This window comes from Scleropages formosus, chromosome 22 (assembly GCF_900964775.1).
Source record: "Scleropages formosus chromosome 22, fSclFor1.1, whole genome shotgun sequence".
In the NCBI taxonomy this organism is placed as follows: Eukaryota; Metazoa; Chordata; class Actinopteri; order Osteoglossiformes; family Osteoglossidae; genus Scleropages; species Scleropages formosus.
In genome coordinates this window covers 19,026,309-19,046,104 of record NC_041827.1, presented here as the reverse complement: position 1 = coordinate 19,046,104, position 19,796 = coordinate 19,026,309, and the positions used below count along the sequence as shown (strand labels likewise).

The following is a 19,796-nucleotide window of genomic DNA, read 5'->3' as shown; positions in this document are numbered from 1 at the left end:
GTATATTTCAGTGTGGAGACCACACCTCAGTTCCCCTTTGTCATCCACCGTGGGAAGTGAAAGTGCAGAGACCAGCACCCCTCAGGGCTGCTGAATCAAGGCTCAGGTCCTGTTCGGCCGGAGTTGAGCGCTCGCGCCGCAGGCTGTGCCGTCCCTCGGGTGCCATTGCATCAATCCTGGTTTCCCTCTGCGTCAGGTGACCTGGGGACGGCGGGTTTGAGGAGATCTGATGACACAACCGCCCCTTCCTGGTAGGGAGCGAATTAAGAGCGGCACGTTCCTCTTCCTCTTTCACTTCATTCCTGCACAGAGGCACGGAGGAGTCGTCGCTCGCCCGGGACAAGACTGCACGAGGTAATCCCGGAACAACAGCTGCCTCTGTGAGCTTCTAATCGACAGAGTGCTTCTCGAACCCTGCCGGGCCAGGAACACAGCTTGGGTGGGGTGGGGGGCAGCACACACTGTCAACACACAGCTGTTTGAGTGTCACTGTACGGTAGCACCATCTCTGACTGTCAGTCTTTTCTTATGGGTTCTTGGGGCAGCAGGGGGCGTAGCGGTTAGAGGCGATGCCTTCAGAACTGGAGAAGACAGGTCTGAATCTCATCTCCTGCTGTAGTGCCCCTGAGTGAGGTACTTACCCTTAAACGCTGTGTAAATCAGGGTGAAACAGTGTAAGTAGTTTATCACTGGTTCCTGCACACTTCCCCACACCCACATGGCGAAGGTGTGATGCTTTGGCAGAATTTGTGAGGCGCAGTGATTTAGCCCAGGGTTTAAGCCACTCGCGGCCCTCCAAAGACACGAGGCTGGAGGTCATCAGATCCCTAGGTGTCCGTATGGTACAGCTCATCGAGGTGCTGAAATTACACTCGTATTTATTCATTTAGCTGATGCTTTTCTCCAAAGCGACTTACAATGTTGAGGTATTTACAATGATTTTACCCATTTATACAGCTGGGTGATTTTTCTGAAGCAATTTAGGGTAAGTACCTTGTTCAAAGTTACTATAGCTAGAGGTGGAGATTGAATCTATGACCTTTGGGTCCAAGGGCAGCAGCTCTAACCACCACACTAGCAGCTGCCCCCCAAAATTAGGTGGTGCTCTGAACCAGGTCGCCCGACGCACCTCGTATTGATACTGAAGGCAGCAGGGGGCTCAGTTGTCAGAGGTGTGGCGCTGTGGCCTTGGATCTCACCTCCTTCTCCAATACCCTTGATCATGGTATTTACCCTGAAATGATACACTAAAAATTACCCAGCTGTATAAATGGGTAAATCAGTGTAAGTTACTTTGGAGAAGTGTGCTGGGAAACAGTCTAGAGAGGTGACGCAAGGAGGGAAGCTTCTCTCCTCTTAGCTGAGCCACTCCGGACTCCCACAGCGCCATCATTCTGCCGAATCTACTTGGCCTTCTGCGTTTTTCCTCCCCAGTTTGTGCTGCGAGCTGTAATTGAATTGAGCCCCCAGCTCAGGCACAAACTGCTCTCGTCATGTGTTTCCTTCCCTGACGCTGAGACACAGCACTCATTCAGAGCCAGAGAGCAAATAGGGTCACACTTGGGTCCTTCTGCCGCTTCTTCTTCTTCTCCCCCCTCCTCCGCTCTCCTATTCAGTCTCCCATACTTGCGTTAACGGCACTGCATCTTTGTCGGGCACCGGAACACATTTCGGACCCAAACCACACGACGAGTTCTCCTGGGTTCAAAAAGATCCAAGGGCAGCGCCCCCTTGTGATGGGGTGGAGAGTGGAGAGAGTTTGTCTAATGAGTCAAACGATCTCCAGGTTCCCAGGCTGATACTGCTTTGAGATGCTAATAGCAAGGAGGTGTGTCTGGCAGGAAAAGTAAGTGCAAATTTTTCCAATCAATCAATTGGGAATTTTTGGGACAGCTAGTAGCATAGTGGTTAGAGCTGCTGTCTTTGGATGCAAAGGTTGCAGGTTTGAATAGCACCTCTGGTTGCAGTACCTTTGAGCAAAGTACTTACTCTTAATTGCTCCAGTTAAATTACCCAGCTGTATAAATGGGCAAATAATTGTAAACAGATTCACATTGTAAGTTGCTTTTGAGAAAAGTGTCAAATAAATGTAATTAATTATTAACAATCAATAATAATAATAATAATAAGAGGGGGTACAGTGGCGCAGCCGGTTGGCCTGGGTCCTGCTCTCCGGTGGGTCTGGGGTTCGAGTCCCACTAGAGGTGCCTTGTGATGGGCTGGTGTCCCATTCTAGGTGTGTCCCCTCCCACTCCAGCCCTACACCCTATGCTGCTGGGTTATGCTCTGGCTCCCCGCAGCCCCGTATGGGACAAGCGGTTCAGACAGTGTGTGTCTAATAGTAATATTATTATTATTGATTATTTCATTAATTAATTTATGCTTACATAAATTCCAAGATGTCCTCTACCGGAGTTTCGGAGCAGGTCCGTAGGGCGCACTTTTCCTTTAGCCGGGACAGTTCTCGGATGGCGAGAAGCTGTCGGCGAACAACGGCGCAGCAGCTGAACTTATTGTTTGCCGGCTTGACTGGAGATAAAGAGGAAGAGCAAAGTTCTCGGAGAAGCGGTGCATCTTAATCGCTGAAAGCATTGTGTGTGTGTGTGGTTTTTTTTTTTTTTTGCTCTGAAACCACTTGGCCTTCAGACTGAACACTGTTTGGCAGTTTGTCAGAATTAGGTGCTGGGGGTGATCATGGCTCTTTGGGGCCCCAGGGAGACACAGATGCTGGGATTCGACAGACAGTCTCCTTCTTCCCCGACATTTCCATTCTACCCTGAACAGACACATCCCAGAAGCACCCCAGTCACACCAGGCTCTCGTACCCTCTTTTCACCGGGGACTTTAGCTGAAACACACACATCCTGCACCCCAGGGCGTACTTCGAGGAGTTCCGTCCTCAGCGCTACCTTCCCAGAACATTCCAGCTCAACTCTCCGTTCTGCATCTCCACCGCTAATGCGTGCAGCGCCTAGAGGTGCCGCCGCCAGGATGCTCCGGTCGACAGAGAGCTGAGAAAGGAGATTACAGAATGCTCACATCTCCATAAAAGCAGCGTATGATATGATTGTGGAAGTGTCATAATTTACCCAGGATGTGCGTTTTACCAGCTGGCGGAATGACGGGAAAATGCAGTGCTGTCTGGACTCGGCTGGGGCACCACGGGTGCGTTGGTTCACTGTGGTACGATGCCCGCATTACAACCTTCTCCACGGCCCAACCCGACAGGTGACAGCGGGAGCCATGAGCCTGTGGTGTGTGACGGTGGCGCTGCTGGGTCTCCTCACCCCAGCGTTGAGCACCGACCCAGGAGTCATTGTGCAGCTCACACAGCAAGGCCTGGAATATGGTGAGTAACGTCAGGAAGTCTGGAGGGCAGTGGGAAGGGCAGCAGGTGGCACCACGGTAAGACGTCACGTCTTTGGACTCTAAGGACCCAGGTTTGAATTCTCGTTCCTGCTAAGTCACTTCGGAACACAAGCGTCAGCTACAAAGGAATAAATGTAAATCATGGTAAATTGTGGGCCAGCTGGTAGTGGAGCAGTTGGAGCTGCTGCTGCCTTTGGAACCACAAGACTCAGGTTCAAGCCTCCCTTCCTGCTGTTGGTCCCATAGATCATCAGGTACTAAACCTGAACTGATACTAAAAATTACCTGGTTGTATAAAGGGGTAAATCAGTGTAAGAAGCTTAGGAAAAGTGTGGATGATGACATGATAGGTTGATTGGTGTGGGTCTCAGGTCCGTTAACAGCCCCAGTAAATCCAGGGAGTGAATCATTCACCTTCTCGCCACCCCCCATCCCCCGCACCTGCACAGGCCGACAGATTGGGATCGCATCCCTGCAACAGAAGCTGAATTCCATCAAGATCCCAGACATCTCTGGATCAGAGGACGTTTCTCCCATCGGCAAAGTGGAGTACAGCCTTTCACAGTGAGGATCTGCTGCCCTCTGTATCGTGTGTGTGTGTGTGTGTGTGTGTGTGTGTGTGTGTGTGTGTGTGTGTGTCTGTCTGTCTGTCTGTCACGGATTCAAACCCTGCAGGGCTCACCATGGATTTAAATACTCATTTGATGCATGTGGGCATTGTGTTTTTACACCTCATCCCAGCAGTAGAAAGAATTAATTCATTATAAAGAGCACATTCTTCCTTCCTCTGTGTTCCAACAGCACGCACACACACACACACACGTGTGCACACACAAGTATCTAAGTCACAGTGTATAAGTAGGATATGCAGCAACACAAAGCTGTTTATCAGATACAGAGTAGGGTTTGTGGCAAATTAATAGAGATGCATATATATGACAAAAAATGCATTTACATTTACATTTATTTTGCAGACACTTTTCTCCAAAGCGACTTCCAGTGAACTCTATGGAGTGTTATCAGTCCACACACCTTATTCACCACGGTGACTTACACTGCTAGATACACTATTTACACTGGGTCACTCATCCATACATCAGTGGAACACAAACACTCACTCTCTCTGTCACTCACACACTATGGGAGAACCTGAACAGCATGTCTTTGGAGTGTGGGAGGAAACCAGAGCACCCCACAGGGAGAACATGCAAACTCCACACAGACTGAACGGAGATCAAACCCATGTTCTCTCACACCACCCAACCAACGTGAGACAGCAGCGCTACTTGCTGTGCCACTGTATCTGGCAGTGTAAGTCACCGCAGTGAATAAGGTGTGTGGGCGGATAACATTACATAGAGGTCATTGAAAGTCACTTTGGAGAAAAGCGTCTGCTAAATAAATGTAAATGTAAGTTGTACACCATGTTGGAGAGAAGTATTTGCTAAATGAATTAAATGTAAATGAGTGTGTCTCCACTTCCAGGATGCACATCACAAACTTGGGTCTCCCGGCCTCCTCCCTGGGTCTCGTACCTGGCAGCGGACTCAGCCTGTCCATCAGCGACGCCTTCATCAGCCTCAATGGCCACTGGCACGTCAAGTACTTGAAGTTCATGTGAGTTTTTGGCCTTTTCCAAGTGAAAGGAGTCGCACAGCTGGACCAGGAGGCCAGGAGCCGCAGGCTGTTCACCTTCTCTCTCCCTTCGCACGTCTGTGCAGAAAGGACAGCGGCTCCTTCGACCTGACCGTGAGCGGCCTGACCATCTCCGTCACGATGGGAGTGAACAGCGACGAGACGGGTCGACCCACCGTGAGCAGCTCCAACTGCGCAGCCAGCGTGGGCCACGTGAGCATCGAGTTCCACGGAGGTGCCAGGTAGGTCAGGGACCCACATCGGTACCAGAAAACTTCCGCATTGCGTTTCGTTGCGTTTGGTCACAGGGTTTGGTCACGTGCTGGGACCACAGTGAACACAAAGACATTCTTGTGGAATTCCATTGTGTTGCAACAGAGCTGTGGCTGCAGTCAGGGAGTCACTGTGCCATTGCAATATCACCCGAGCTTTGTGGGAGGGCTCTTAAAGGCAACTTAAACACAGCTTTTCAAAGTATTGCCTTAAACAGGCAGCTTGGTGGCACAGTGGGTAGCGTTGGTGCCTCGCAGTGCCTGGGTGGTGGGAGAGGACATGGGTTCGAGCCCTGCTCAGTCTGTGCGGAGTTTGCATGTTCTCCCACTGTCTGTGTGGGTTTCCTCTGGGTGCTCTGGTTTCCTCCCACACTCCAAAGACATGCTGTTCAGGTTCCCCCAGAGTGTGTGAGTGACAGAGAGAATGTGTGTGTTCCACTGATGTATGGATGAGTGACCCAGTGTAAGTAGTGTATCTAGCAGTGTAAGTCACCGCGGTGAACAAGCAGCTTCACACTGTAAGTCACTTTGGACAAAAGCATCAGCTAATTGAATAAATGTAATTGTGTCAAAACAGAATCAAATAGAACCAAAATTTGAATTCATTCACAATCTAACAAAAAACATGGTATCAGCTCCATTTCTTTTGGTGGGAAAGAACCTGAGCAGATGCCACCAAAAGAGGAGCGGCAAAAGCCCTCACGTGGGAACTGACGGAACATGAACAGCAGCCAAGGGAGGAAGTAATTCCTCTCTCTAAATACCTCACCTGTCGTTCGCACCTTTTCTCCAGCTGGCTCTACAACCTCTTCAGCAGCTTTATTGAAAACGCCCTGCGCAGCGCCATCCAGAACCAGGTGAGAAGCAGCTTCTCTTTGGAGCCTCAGTCCTCTCTCAGGTTCGGTGGGCTACTCAGTGCGCAGGTTTCCGCACCTGACGCCCACCTGCTCGAGGTGCACGAACCACCCCCCCCCCATCAGCCCTACACCAGGTGCTCACTCACCTCAACGCCTGTCATTCCAGATCTGCCCCCTGGTGCACGATGCCATATCAGACATCAATCCTCATCTGAAAACTATGAATGGTATGAACCGCAAATCTCTGTCTGGCAGCTGGAGCATAAGCCCAGCCGGCTACAGAATATTAATATTCATTATGTAAATCATAATTAATTAGCAATAGGAGGGCTTTTCCTGAAGGAGTCATGATGAAATAGGAGGCAACAATGGATATGAATAATTCATCATTTGCTCTGGAAAAGAATTCCTGGTCATTTTTATTCTTGCATTTGCTCTGAAAAAATTTAAACTGAATAGTGAACCGTGAATTTTCATCGTCTGAGAAACATTGCAGCTTACAGTTTTGTCTTATGAATCGTATTTCAGTGCTGGCACAGGTGGACAAGTATGCGGAGATTGAGTACTCCTTGGTTACGTCTCCCGTCGTTTCAAATACCTTTATTCAGTTCAGTTTAAAGGTGAGTCGTTTTCTCCAAACATGGACTATCCCCCTGATCAAAACCTCAATGACCTTCACGATTTTCATCCGATCACCATGTTCAGCTTCACTGCCAAACTCTCGTCCTCGAGTCCAGCGTCTGTATCCCAAGCGTTCGGCTCTTAAATGACACTGATTTCCCTAATTGTCAATTTTAGAAACAATTTCATTTAGAATTTAGAAATTCTACTGTTTCCCAGAGCAGTCAAGATAGCCTAAATCAAGGCTGTACTCATACCCGCTGGCCGTAAGATCTCAGATGTTTGCCGGTTCTGTCTCTCAGGGTGAGTTTTACAAAATTGGCCAGCACCAGGAGCCGCCGTTCTCCGCACCACCGTTTTCCCTGCCTCAAACCAACGGCAGCATGCTGTACCTGGGCCTGTCCTCCTTCATCGCCAACTCGGCAGGTTTCGTCTACCATAACGCCGGTGTTCTGGGCCTCTACGTCACAGACGATATGGTGAGGCCACAGCTTCGAGCATATGGTGCCTTGATAAACACTTTGAACGTAAAACATCTTCTCGAGTCATCCTCAACCCACTTACGAAGCTGAGTCCGTTCACCGGAACAGTCCTTCTCAAGCACCTTCAACAGCTGATCTTGGGATTTAAAGCAACCACTATGGGAACACAAATTTGGGTACATAACCAGAGTGACTTGACACTCTCACCTCCAATACCTGGTCCATTGACTGAGCTGTTTTCTTCCCTCTGGACAGATACCCTCAAGCTCACCGCTACGCTTGAACACCAAGACATTCGGGGCCTTCATCCCAGAGGTCAACTCTCCTTTTCAGCCACACAATTCTTTGCATGTTTGTCCTTTCTAGAGAAGGTCTGCAGACCTCGATTCTCCCTCCTCGTCATCAGATAGCCAAGCGCTTTCCCAACATGATGATGAAGCTCCTGGTGAAAACACTGGAGCCACCGAGGATCACCTTCGAACCCAACAACGTGACTCTGCAGGCCAACGGGACTGTGACAGCCTACGCCATTCTGCCCAATAACACCCTGGAGGCTCTTTTCATCCTCAACCTGGTCAGTCTGGATGGGCAAGGAGAACAATTTATCTGTAGCAAAGGGAGACCGATAACTGAGCAGATGTGTGATTTCTGCAGGAAGCCAGTGTCAGTGCTGAACTCCACGTGTCTGGACTGAACATCGCTGGATCTGTAACACTCAACAGGTCAGTGCACATGTATGTATAGAAAATACTAGCAAACTAAAGCCCTGCCTCGCTTGTGTTAAACTAGCTATATCTGGTTTGTGCAGAATCAGTATGACTCTGGGAACTAGCTATGTGGGCCAGTTTCAGGTAGGAGTACTTTTTTTTTCAAAAAAATTCCACAAACAGCATTGAGTTACTGCTCTCATGCGACCTTCGGTGTTATTAAATGTGGCCACATTGAGTGACTGTGGTATTTTAATGTGGCATTTCCAGGTGATGCCCCTGAACAACATCTTCACCATGATCCTCAAAGTGGTTGTGATACCGAAAGTTAACGGTAAGAGTGGGTTTGCGTGTCAATATAAAGACAGAGTGAAAATGAGTTAAGAACTTCAAAGCTGGATTTAAAAGTTGGAAAATCTTTGACAAGTTCTCAAACTCTTTGAAATCACAAGCATGTGGGCTCCGCTACTTCTGAGTAATAGCAGCCAAGCGCTCTTGGAAAACGTGACCCTCCATGGTGATCCTCTGATACAAATGAAACCCTCTTTGTGCAGAATCATAAAAAGTGACACCTGTAAATGGGTTCTTTCTCAACAGAAAAGCTGCAGCAGGGCTACCCACTACCTGCCATCAGCCACATGAACCTTGTCAACACGCAGCTAAAAGTCCTCAAGGTAAAACGCAACAAGTCTAAAAAAGGATACCAACAGGCTCTACTAGTTCTCAACAAGAATTACATACAGGAAGTTGTTACACTGAATGGATTCTGGTTATGGATTTATGCCACCGACTTAAGAGGAAATGACACTCTATGATCTATGGTGGCTCTTGAGCACACCCTGTAGTCCATAGGCAGTGGCGGAATTAGGCTGTTTTTCAGATATTGTTCCTCATTCCAGAGCACAGCTCATACGTTTAAAAACAGTTATGTCAATAGAGGTCAACGAATAGAGGAAAAAAACAGGACACTGTGCTGTTATGGCTATAGTTCATATCAGCCACAAGCAAAAAATGTGATTTTGTGGAAGTATAAGCATAATGTGCACCATTACAAACAATATACTGTCTATTTCCAGTAAACAAGGACTAGTGGTTTCTGTGTCATCCATCAATCCATTTTCAATAACCACTAGTCCTGATTAGGGCTACAATGGTCCAGAGCTGTTCCGGGGAGAGGGTTACACCCTGGATAGGATACCAGTCCTTTGCAGGGTAGCCCACCCCCCCACCCCCTGACACACACAGTCACTCACCCATTTAAACTACGGGCAATTTAGAGCCACCAATCCACTGCATGTCTTTGGACTGTGGGAGGAAAGAGAGGACCTGAAGGAAACCCATATGGACACAGGGAGAATATGCAAACTCCACACAGTCAGTCAGATTTGAACAAACACCTGAAGATCTCAGACACTGTAAGACAGCAGTGCTACTCACTGTGCTAAGTTTTTCCAGTTATTTTCTGTCTAATTCAACAAGGAAATACGAACAATATTATGTTAGATAATGAAAAGGTATAAAAAGCATCCGAAATGGCTGACTTATAACTTGCTTCCATTCAAAGTTAAGCCGACAGTAACCTCAACATTTCAAAAATATAATGCACAAACACATACACCCTACTGGAGCATATTTCATATGTAGGTAAAGACACAGCTCTGAAAATCCCAGTTTTCTTTGTATTACTATGTTACATCATGTCCTAATTTTTTTTTTATTATTATTCCAGGACTATATTCTTGTTGGGACAGACGTTCACTTCACTCAGTAAGCATCTTATCGGAGTCTCACTATTATGGTGGTTTTTTCTTCAAATCTCAAAGAAATATGTAGCTTTTCTATAAATGTTTTTTCAAATCAAATGATACATCGCCAAAGATATGTATATCTTGCATTTTATAGATTTTTTTTTTCTACAATTGATCTTTGAAAATGATTGAAAGAATTAATTCTCTTTTAATACATTTATTAATAAGTGGAAGTGAGTGCTCTGGGCTCTTTTTAAATAAAATGAACACCACTGATCCAGCCATCTTCTTCTATATGTTCTAAGCTTTGAAATGAGGAATACTGTCCTTTCACGTCTTGTAGAATTTATGGCAGCTTCAGTATCAGAATATTTAGTTCCACCACATGATCTCTACTAGAGTAATAAAAAAAATAAATGAAAACAACAGACCCAGTTGTGTGTTCACCAGACAAAACTACTTGTTTGTGTGTATCAGCAGTAAATTTAGCATAGAGGACAAAGTGAGAGAGAAGCGATAGGGATGGAAGGTGGTGGTCAGCACCCGGCCATCTGTCTATCCCAGTGCTCCTGCGGCTGTTCCCTCCCTGTGGAGCTCAGGGTTGTGTGGCTCAGCACGTGGCCTCTCAGGCTTTGAGAACTGGCAGACGTGATCTGGGGAGGGAAAGGGCGGGTCACCGACTGCCAGAACAGGACAAATCACTGCACAGAGGACAGGTGAAGACAGACGCACACTGGATGACAACAAATCGATGAGTAACCCAAAGGATAGCTGTAAGATGTTCCTCCGGGAAGTGCAGCAAGGGTGGACTGGACAGAAATAAGAAGTATTACCCCATATTTTGATATTATGCCTTAGTATGATCCTTGAAATGGATAAAAAGCTGCATCCAAGTCAGTACAGTAGATATTAGTGGAGACACCGTGTACCTTGACCAGCACGTAGTCCCCGGGCTTGATGGGAGCAGTGTGTGTCACACTAGCCTGCAGAGCCACATCCTGCTGTGGGAAGATCACCTTCATGTTCCCCTCGTTCCTTCCACACAGCTCCTGGGAGGACCTCTTACTCTCCTGGACAGAACAACCAAACACATTTAGAGATCTGAATATTTCAGATTAAATAATAATTAGGGGCCACCGATGTGTGTGCGTGAACTTGAAACACAGCACTCTGGGTACTCACTCCCTCCACCAGGACCAGCTGGTTGCTCCCAATGAGGCGGTTGTTGACCCGCGCCGCCTCTTCCCGGAAAACAGTTATGAGCTCCTCCAGGCGGCGCTGTTTCACCTCAGCAGGGACGTCGTCATGGAGACGGTGAAAGGCGTGGGTTTTCTGCAAATCGAGAGACGGTTAAAAACTGGACTTCAAGCAACAAAACACGATTGAAGCAAAATGTTCCAGTGCAGATTTGCAAAAGCTTTAAGATCACATTTACCTTTATTTGTTTAGCTGACACTCTTCACCAAAGAGACTTACAGTGTTATTCTATCTACAATTATGTAGATATTTGTACAGCTGGGTAATTTTACTGGAGCAATTTAGGGTTAGAACCTTCCTCAAGGGTACTACAGTTCAAGGTGGGATTTGAACTTGCGACCTCTAGGTCCAAAAGCAGCAGCTCTAACCACTAAACAGCTGTCCCCCTGTACCAATGTCCCCCGATCAGTGTACCACAGTAACACAATGCAAAAATCACCATAATTCAAAACATATAGCTTTTTTTTGAAATTATGACTGACTATTATTTAGCTGATGCCTTTGTCCAAAACACCTTACCATACATCAGTGGAACACACTTCCTCTGTCACTCACACACTATGGGGGAACCTGAACAGCATGTCTTTGGACTCGCACCACCCCATGCCGCCCACCTGTATTTAACTTACACTTTTTTCCAAAGCTTATACTCACATTGTCCTAGCCGCTTGTCCCATATGGGGTCGTGGGGAGCCGGAGCGTAACCCAGCAACATAGGGCATAGGGCTGGTGGGGGAGGGGACACACCCAGGACGGGACGCCAGTCCGTCACAAGGCACCCCAAGCGGGACTCGAACCCCAGACCCACCGGAGAGCAGGACCTGGTCCAACCCACTACGCCGCCACGCCACGCCCCCTCTCCTCCAAAGCTTATACTGATTTACTCATTTACATGAGTAATTTTTATGGTATCAATTCAGGGTAAGTACTTTGATCAAGGGCACTACAGCAGGAGTGAGGAGCAGGGATTTAAACCTTGGATTCCAACCACTACGCGCTGTTTTGATTGCACAGGTTCACAGAGACTGACAGTGACAGGATAATTTAACAGTAACAGAACTATCAGCTCTGTTCAAACATGCAGAGGTTCCCAGAAGTGGCCACAGTGACAGAGTCTCACCTTCCTCATGCTGTAGGCAAAAAGGAAGCCCACGCTGTAGCCCACTTCCTTCACCAAGGAGAGGGTCTGCTCGTGATCCTCTTCTGTCTCCCCGCAGAACCCCACGATGAAGTCACTACTAAGACTCACCCCTAAGGCACAGAGCAGTGCAGCATAGTACCTGAGGCACAGCACACTGCACACCTCTGGCTATTATACCACTATCACACTGCTAATTAGGACGTTCACTGATGTAAATCACTGCCTGCATGTGACGTGAGAGCTTTACACAGCTTAGAGGAGCCAAATGTGACATCAAACATATTTACGCAACTTGTGAGTCTTATATAGCTTATCTTGATTACAAACACAGGCTACATGAAAACAGGACAGCATAGAACATCTACATTAATTCATTCATCGGACACTTTCCCAACCCAACCTACAACGTTAGGCTACTTACACTGACTTATACACCTGGTTATTTCTTTAAACTAGAGCAATTCAAGGTAAGTACCTTTATCAAGGGTACTACAGCAGGAGGTGGGAGATCTAATTATTACACCCCCTGTTGCTCCTTTTATTATTGAATAATAATAGCAAAAATGGTTACAAAGTAGTATATGGGCAATTGAGACCTTATGGTGGTATAAATAATAACCACGCATGCATCTCCCCAGTCACCGGGACTGATTATTAAACAATTATCACAGAACTGACTGTTGCTGTCACCATGGCAGAGCACAACAGTACCAGCATTAGCAAAGCAGTAAACTGTGATCATATTATTTCTTTATTTGCCGGTGCATTTTTCTCATACAGTGACCACAGTAAACAATTTAAAACAGATATGACTGTGGTACAGAGACTGAAATGAAGGCCAAAGGGCCTGTTATTAACAACAACACCAACCCAGCAGATGTGGAGGGGCAGGGCAGGGCAGGGCAATACCTGGGATAATCTTGCGAATGTTTGCTACTAGCTCCAGGTAGGCATCACGGGTATAGCTGCAGTGGAGAAATAGAACACAGAAGATTCTGGAATATGAAGATATTTTTTAGTCATAATCTCAGACAGTTAATCACTTCTGTGCAACAAAAACTAAACCTCACATCATGTACAAAATGTACTGAAGAAGGACTTTGCAATGAGAAACAGCCTTACAACAACTCTAAAACAAAAATGAAACAAAGTCATTCAGGGTAAAGCTTGAAAGAACATATAATAAACATATGAATGCATCCATGAAGAAGATACATGTAGTGATTAGTGCAATTATTCAAGAGTCATGACAAATGCAAGGGGAGCCTGGCTCTCACCCGCGTCGCATAGCCTGCAGCACCCTGCTGCTGCCGCTCTGTGCAGGGAGGTGCAGCTGCCTGCAGATATTCGCCCTCTCCTGGATCAGATGCAGCACCTGTGCAGATATACTGCGGTAAACATGGACCAACAGTGCACACACAGCAGAAAAGCAAGTGTATACATTAATATACACATACAAAGTCTGGACTTTACACTGATTCCTCGGGCTGTGAACGTTAGGAAGAAACAAATTTTTTACATTTTTGCTCTTCCCATTATATGTTGTAAAATCCACCTGCATTTCCCCCATCCAGCCATTAGTTGACATTCAGAATAGGTTTGTGGGACAATTTTCATTGAATTCACTTTCAAGGTGTTTACAGCTCGTGTCTGGTGTTCCCAGGAGATGCTGATCAACAACAAAATGGGGATCACTACACGTGTGGAGCCAATCAATCAATCAATAAACACATATTCTCCCAACAAACTCCTGTTCATTCTCAGTTAGTTCACATTTTAACATAGCTTCACGTTAATGAAATTTAGTTAAAGTTAAAATGAAGATTTTTACCTCTAAATAACTCAAATTGCATTGGTATGATAAAGAAGCTGATGAACATCAAATACACACTGGCTGAAAGCGCTTGTCCCAAGTGGGCTCGCGGCAAACCAGAGCCTAGCCCGGCAACACAAGGTGCAAGGCTGGAGGGGGAGGGGACACACCCAGGACGGGATGCCAGTCCGTTGCAAGGCACTCCAAGCAGGACTCGAACCCCAGACCGACCAGAGAACAGGACCCAGCCAAGCCCGCTGCACCACAGCACCCCCCGAACATCAAACATCCCTGTGGAATAAATTAGTTGACAACTGGGACTGAATGGGAGCTTGTGGAGGTGCCATATTTTTATTTTCAGTAACTTTACATCCACGCGGTGGATGGAAGTGTAAATACAGGGATGAAATGTTTAAATTTTGCCCACTTGAAAAACTGACATTTCTTCTGAATTGGACAATTCTGGAAAAATTTAACACATTTCTGGAAGTTATTAGAAAGTGCAACAGGATCATAACTGTGATATATAATAAGGTGACCTAGAGCCTTTTTTCTACACATACATACAATTTCTCGATGTGCTGTCTCTACTTGCATGGGCCTGTGACCCTGTGCTGTTTATATAAACAATTTTAAAAAAAGTGTTAGAGTATTTTTTGTTTATTGTAGTTTTTCCACAGAACCAGACCTTTGAATAAATGGAGTGACATCTTTAGTTTTCATTAATCTGACTTTGGAGTTATAAATCAAGTACAGACAGACTTACGATCCCACCTACAGCTTAAAACTGTCATCTCTTCCCACTCGGAATATATTGTTGCAGTGAAATAACACTTTCCACACAAAAAACTACCACAGAATTCCACACTAGAGGGCACTATGACAAAAACTAAGAATTCTCCTGGCAAAGAGGATATTTACATAACTATAAAAAGTTGTGGATGCTCTCAAAAGGTGTAAAATGCATAGGGGCTGTTTTTTGCCTGGCGAACTGTGTGCAGAACTTGCAGGTAAATTATGTGCAACAATATAAGAGGACGTGTGAAGGACACATACTAGTTATTTCAAAGACCAAACAAAACATCAGTGAATCAAGACTGATGGAATTAAATAAACGTGACAGTGATTTAAATGTATGCTGGACACTGAAAGCTGGCTTCACAGATATATATGACTGAAGAATGACAGGTATTATATGAAAATTTTCTCCAAAATTGTTAAAGAGTAAATGGTGAACAATTTGAAGATGAAGAAATGCACCCTTCTGGGCAAACAGTGCTAGGAAAAACAGCCAACCCAAAAACAAACAAACAATGAGAGGATGAAGCAAAGTTCTGCCCAGAAAAGAACGCAAATTTCCAACTGAACAGCAGCTTACAACACCCTGGTCGGGTGGAACAGGCTATGATAAGGACATGTTCCAATGGTACCTCGTCTGGAAAGTCCTTGGGATGTGGGGAGGTGAACCGAACCCTCATTTCAGGGTCGACGAGAGAGACGCGGTCGAGGAGGTCAGCAAAGCGCAGGCCTCCAGGCCGAGGCCGACATAGCGCAGCAAAGCCACGACTGAGCCGGGGGGGCTCTGACCCACAGAACTGCACCTCTGAAGTGTCCCTGTAGCTGTTGACATTCTGGCCAAGAAGCGTCACCTCCTTCACACCCTGGAAGTAAAGCAAAGACCAAGCATAAACATGTCTCAAAATGAATTTCTAATATGACCGGAACTTTCAGTGATGGCTTCCCAAACGAGGATTATGCTTTGCCATGGACTAAATTACATTTTTAATAAAGATTATATATTCACACCCAAATTAAGTCTAGGATTTTGCTTATTCCTTATCTCCCACTGCCAGAATGAATTACCATTATATGGTTCCTTAGCAGGCATTTATTTCCAAAGAAAAGTACATCACTTTCTATATTACAAATGACAGAAATGTGTATGTATATATGTCTAAATATATATAGCTGAGTATTTCAGTGTAAGCAGGTCAGATTCTGTGCACAGCTGAGCGATGTACATAAATACAGATCCTCAAACTGCGCAGAACCCGCTGCCACTTAGTGCTCCTGTTCCTAAAGCTACACCTTAGACATAATGTACAATAATCAATCACAAAAATCCTCCTTTCATTCCTTTTCTATGGCTTGACTCCCACACACCTGGTCGGACAAGAGGCGCACTTCCTCCAGAATGGAGGAAATAGGTCGGCTCCGCTCGCGGCCGCGAGTGAACGGGACGATGCAGTAGCTGCACATGTTGTTGCAGCCGCGCATAATGGAGCTACAGGAAGCACATAAAGGGGAGTGAAGTTGGGAATCCGTCACACAATGGGGTTCATACTCTGGCCCTCAGCCCTTCTAAAATATCCATCCATCCAATTTCAGTAACCAAAAAAATTTAAAATTAAAAAACAGAATCTTCTAGGGTGGGACATGAAACTCAAATTAATATTCATCCATTATCAATAACCGCTTACCCAATACAGGGTCACGGTGGTCCAGCACCTATACCCAGAGCATACAATATGAGACAGGGTGTACACTCGACAGGAAACCAGTCCATCACAGGACAATTACACAAGGAGGAAATCCATGCAAATTCCACAGAGACTGAGCCTGATTCAAACCCAAATTCAAACGCCCAGCAGCTATGAGGCACCAGGGCGACCCACTTATCTGCCCATTCCTATGTAACAGGTAGAATCCAAACTCAAGGTTCACTGTTTCGTCTTGTTGACTGGCAATGTCATCTTTGATCTACATTTCAACGACAATTAGTGTACCATTTTTAATGTTGTGTGTAAGACCTCACAGTTTGACTGTAACTTCGGTGCAAGATGACGTAAGCTGTGACCGTGGAGACACTCACACGAAGGCGCTGTGACCCTGGCCCGACTGGTGGACGGGCATGACATCCGCATAGGTCTCCTCCAGGGACAGCAGCACGTTGCTGGCTCTCTGGCCACTGTGGGCCAGGTACAGGAGGCGGGGAAGGTCACGGTAGGCATCTGGTCCAGCCAGAACATCCACCAACTTCTCCCGCTCCAGAAGCTCTGCCTTCAGTCTCTCTGCCATACAGCCTGGCAACATGCAAATTGCATGTGTACACAAACAACATCAGACAGACCAATACACACTGACAGATGTACACGCACAATCCCACAGGGTACCTGGTGAACTTTGACAAACCACGCACATTTATGACCATTCAACAACAAACTTTACTCAATTTATAATCTCACTGACCCAACACTCCTATCTTGAGTGGTGCGTGTGTCTTGGGTCGCCTCTTTTTGAGAGCTGTGAGCTGTTTCAGCCTGTTCCAAATGGTCTGCTCAGCCTTCTCCCTGAGAACACATGCGAAAACACTTACGCAGCACTTACCCGTGACTAATACGCCTGAACCTTGGCAAGAAAATTGGCCTTCTGATCATTTTTAAAATGTAAAAAAGCATTTACCTGACAGAACAAGTGACGAGGAGGACGACATCGGCCTGAAAGACAACACATCGAAATGAGCAGAAAATTAAATCCTGCACCAAAACAGCAATGGATCGATGCATCATCACGGTTCTCAAACATGGTAAATGGTTGAGGGGTCAGCTGTTCTTTACTACTGATTATACAGTGTCCACAGATAAATATCTTGACAATATTATGCAACAGCATTGTACTTAACACTGGCAATCACATGGAGTTTTGGTCAAAAGAAGAAAAATAGAACAAGTTTCACTGAACTGCTGACTCTGGTATCTGTAGGTGGTGTGAAACTTGTCTAATCAATTTTTGGTGGTCTAGTAATAGCAGTTTCAATAATTAAATGAATACATGTGATTCCTGTTTACTGTGTTGTTTTTTTCTTTATGTATAAAACGTTATATCTCATTAAGTCATCAGTTGCTAACCATTTCTTTCTTGCTGAGCATTGTTCCCCTATGACAAGACCTAAGGAGATATTCCGGCTGTGATACCAGCACCCCATGTTGACTGAAGCTGATGACGACCTGCCACGATGGACAAGATGTGCCTCTGGGACATCAAGTTAACATTCAGTTACAATGTTATTATTAGTTGTAAGTTGTCTTAAAAATCTTTTTAAATCTAGAATGCCCAAAAGGGGTGAGCAGCCACTGGCACTTATACCCCACTTTTGACTGACACTCCAACTTTCCCTCCCCCTTTCTACTGCTCCTCCCCTTTCCACTGCCCCTCCCCTTTCCACTGCCCCTCCCCCTTTTCACTACCCCTCCCACATTCAACTGTCCCTCCCATTTCAAATGTTCTACCCCCTCCCCCCTGTTCCACTGTCCCTCCCACTTTTCACTGTTCCTCTTTCCACAAATTTATTAGCTTCACATCAGGTAGATTCTTCCCATGCTTTGTTCTGAACGATCGCCAGACAGTTACAGGAAATTTTTGCCTTCTCAGTGACGGATGCCATCTTTAAACAAGGGTCAGTATGGGGCTAGATGGCAGTCACTAGTAGCACATATACGGTATGAATCACAGAGACATACACAGAAACACTGCGAGCAACTCAAAATAGCTGCGAAAAGAGAAAAATCGGTTCATCGTCCACCACATATTTATGGCATACTTAACTGGGGTAATAATTTATGGACACTCCGTATTATACCTACCTGACACCCATCCACAGAGACAGTCATTACGCATTATAAGTAACGATTTACTAATCTGGATTTTTTACTGGATTACCTTGAATTGACCTATCAGGTTAAAGCCTTTGCTCAAAGGTATGAAAGCAGGCCCGGTCCAAGAACTTTAATAGGCACATTAGCTGTCCTTAACTGCTACTCCACCTACTGACCAAGACCTGAATGGGATCACATACACATAGTGCATATTTTATGCTTGGGAAAGCGAGCGGTCCTCGGCTCTCGGACGCGGTACCTCGGCGAGCTCCCCGGTGCGCAGGTAACCCTTCTTCTGCAGGAAGGACCAGGCAATCTCCGTGTCGTTCACGTTCATCTGGCAGCCGTAGGTCTCGAAGTACACTGAAACGACGCAGGGAAGTGATGCTGAAAACCCGGCCAGAGCCAGGCAAATACCCACCACAGTGTAAGACGCACAGTTTATGAGTAAAACTGAGGACATAATCCAGATGCAGTTAAAGACACAGAAACCAGTGGCGAACCTTTTCTCACACGGCCCATCATGTATTGGTCATCTGGGATATAGGTAGGTATTTCCTCGTGCTCAGTATTTTCATACTGTATTTCTGCAGGTTTCTCTTGAATAAAACACGCCTTTTTCATAAAGTCCTGCAGCGTGGGACCGTTTTCTATTTTACTCCTGAATTTACTGCTGCTGTTACTGGTGGTGACAAACATGTTAGTGCTGGAGCAGCAAAAGCGACGAAATGTGTATAAGAAAGGTCTCAAACTGCATGTGCCGCTCGAAGTCATTGCTTAGCTGTAAAGTCTATTTAAAATAAAAATTGTAAAATTAATAAATTACACCTAAATAAATAATCTGAACTGCTTAATTGCTCGGATCATCAGTGATGTCATGAGGAATGAGTTATATTTTCGAGCCGACGCGCGCTGTAATCTTTAAAGTGAAATTCGTGACGAGAAATTGTTTAATTTATATGCTTTTTTTTGCTAGTTTCTTTTTTACACCGCTCTGATTTAGCTGCCGTCATTAGTTTCTAGAGCTTCACCGGCGCGTTCGCACGACTTTCACAGACAGTCCGTCTGTTTGCATCCCCCTCGTCACACACAGATTATCGTCCGACTGGGAAACACGTCCGTATAAACGCGGGGTTCCGTTTCTCCACGTATCGCATTTTAGGTGCATCGATCCATGCTGTGTTCGCGATGTATTTTTTTACATATTTTTCAAAATATTTTTTTACATGCTTTTCAAAA

General features: G+C 45.8%; 2 protein-coding genes across 2 annotated transcripts; one reads left to right on the top strand and one right to left on the bottom strand.

Annotated features, from left to right (window-relative positions):
• The first annotated feature begins 158 nt into the window (after positions 1 to 158).
• On the top strand, positions 159 to 10,083 carry LOC108923442 (bactericidal permeability-increasing protein-like). Its single transcript, XM_018734183.2, has 16 exons — positions 159 to 354; positions 3,229 to 3,349; positions 3,819 to 3,933; positions 4,855 to 4,986; positions 5,091 to 5,246; positions 6,070 to 6,133; positions 6,300 to 6,360; positions 6,662 to 6,753; positions 7,057 to 7,233; positions 7,492 to 7,551; positions 7,643 to 7,810; positions 7,891 to 7,958; positions 8,045 to 8,087; positions 8,214 to 8,277; positions 8,541 to 8,617; positions 9,673 to 10,083. The coding sequence occupies exons 2-16, from the start codon at positions 3,244 to 3,246 to the stop codon at positions 9,712 to 9,714; spliced, it is 1,425 nt and encodes a 474-aa protein (XP_018589699.2). The 5' UTR covers positions 159 to 354; positions 3,229 to 3,243; the 3' UTR covers positions 9,715 to 10,083.
• cdk5rap1 (CDK5 regulatory subunit associated protein 1) lies at positions 9,735 to 19,638 on the bottom strand. Its single transcript, XM_018734182.2, has 13 exons — positions 19,061 to 19,638; positions 18,817 to 18,920; positions 17,365 to 17,399; positions 17,152 to 17,252; positions 16,775 to 16,985; positions 16,066 to 16,186; positions 15,333 to 15,563; positions 13,367 to 13,464; positions 12,999 to 13,054; positions 12,069 to 12,199; positions 10,874 to 11,023; positions 10,621 to 10,761; positions 9,735 to 10,344 (listed from the first exon to the last, which is right to left on the bottom strand). The coding sequence occupies exons 1-13, from the start codon at positions 19,329 to 19,331 to the stop codon at positions 10,228 to 10,230; spliced, it is 1,767 nt and encodes a 588-aa protein (XP_018589698.2). The 5' UTR covers positions 19,332 to 19,638; the 3' UTR covers positions 9,735 to 10,227.
• Positions 19,639 to 19,796: the final 158 nt, after the last annotated feature.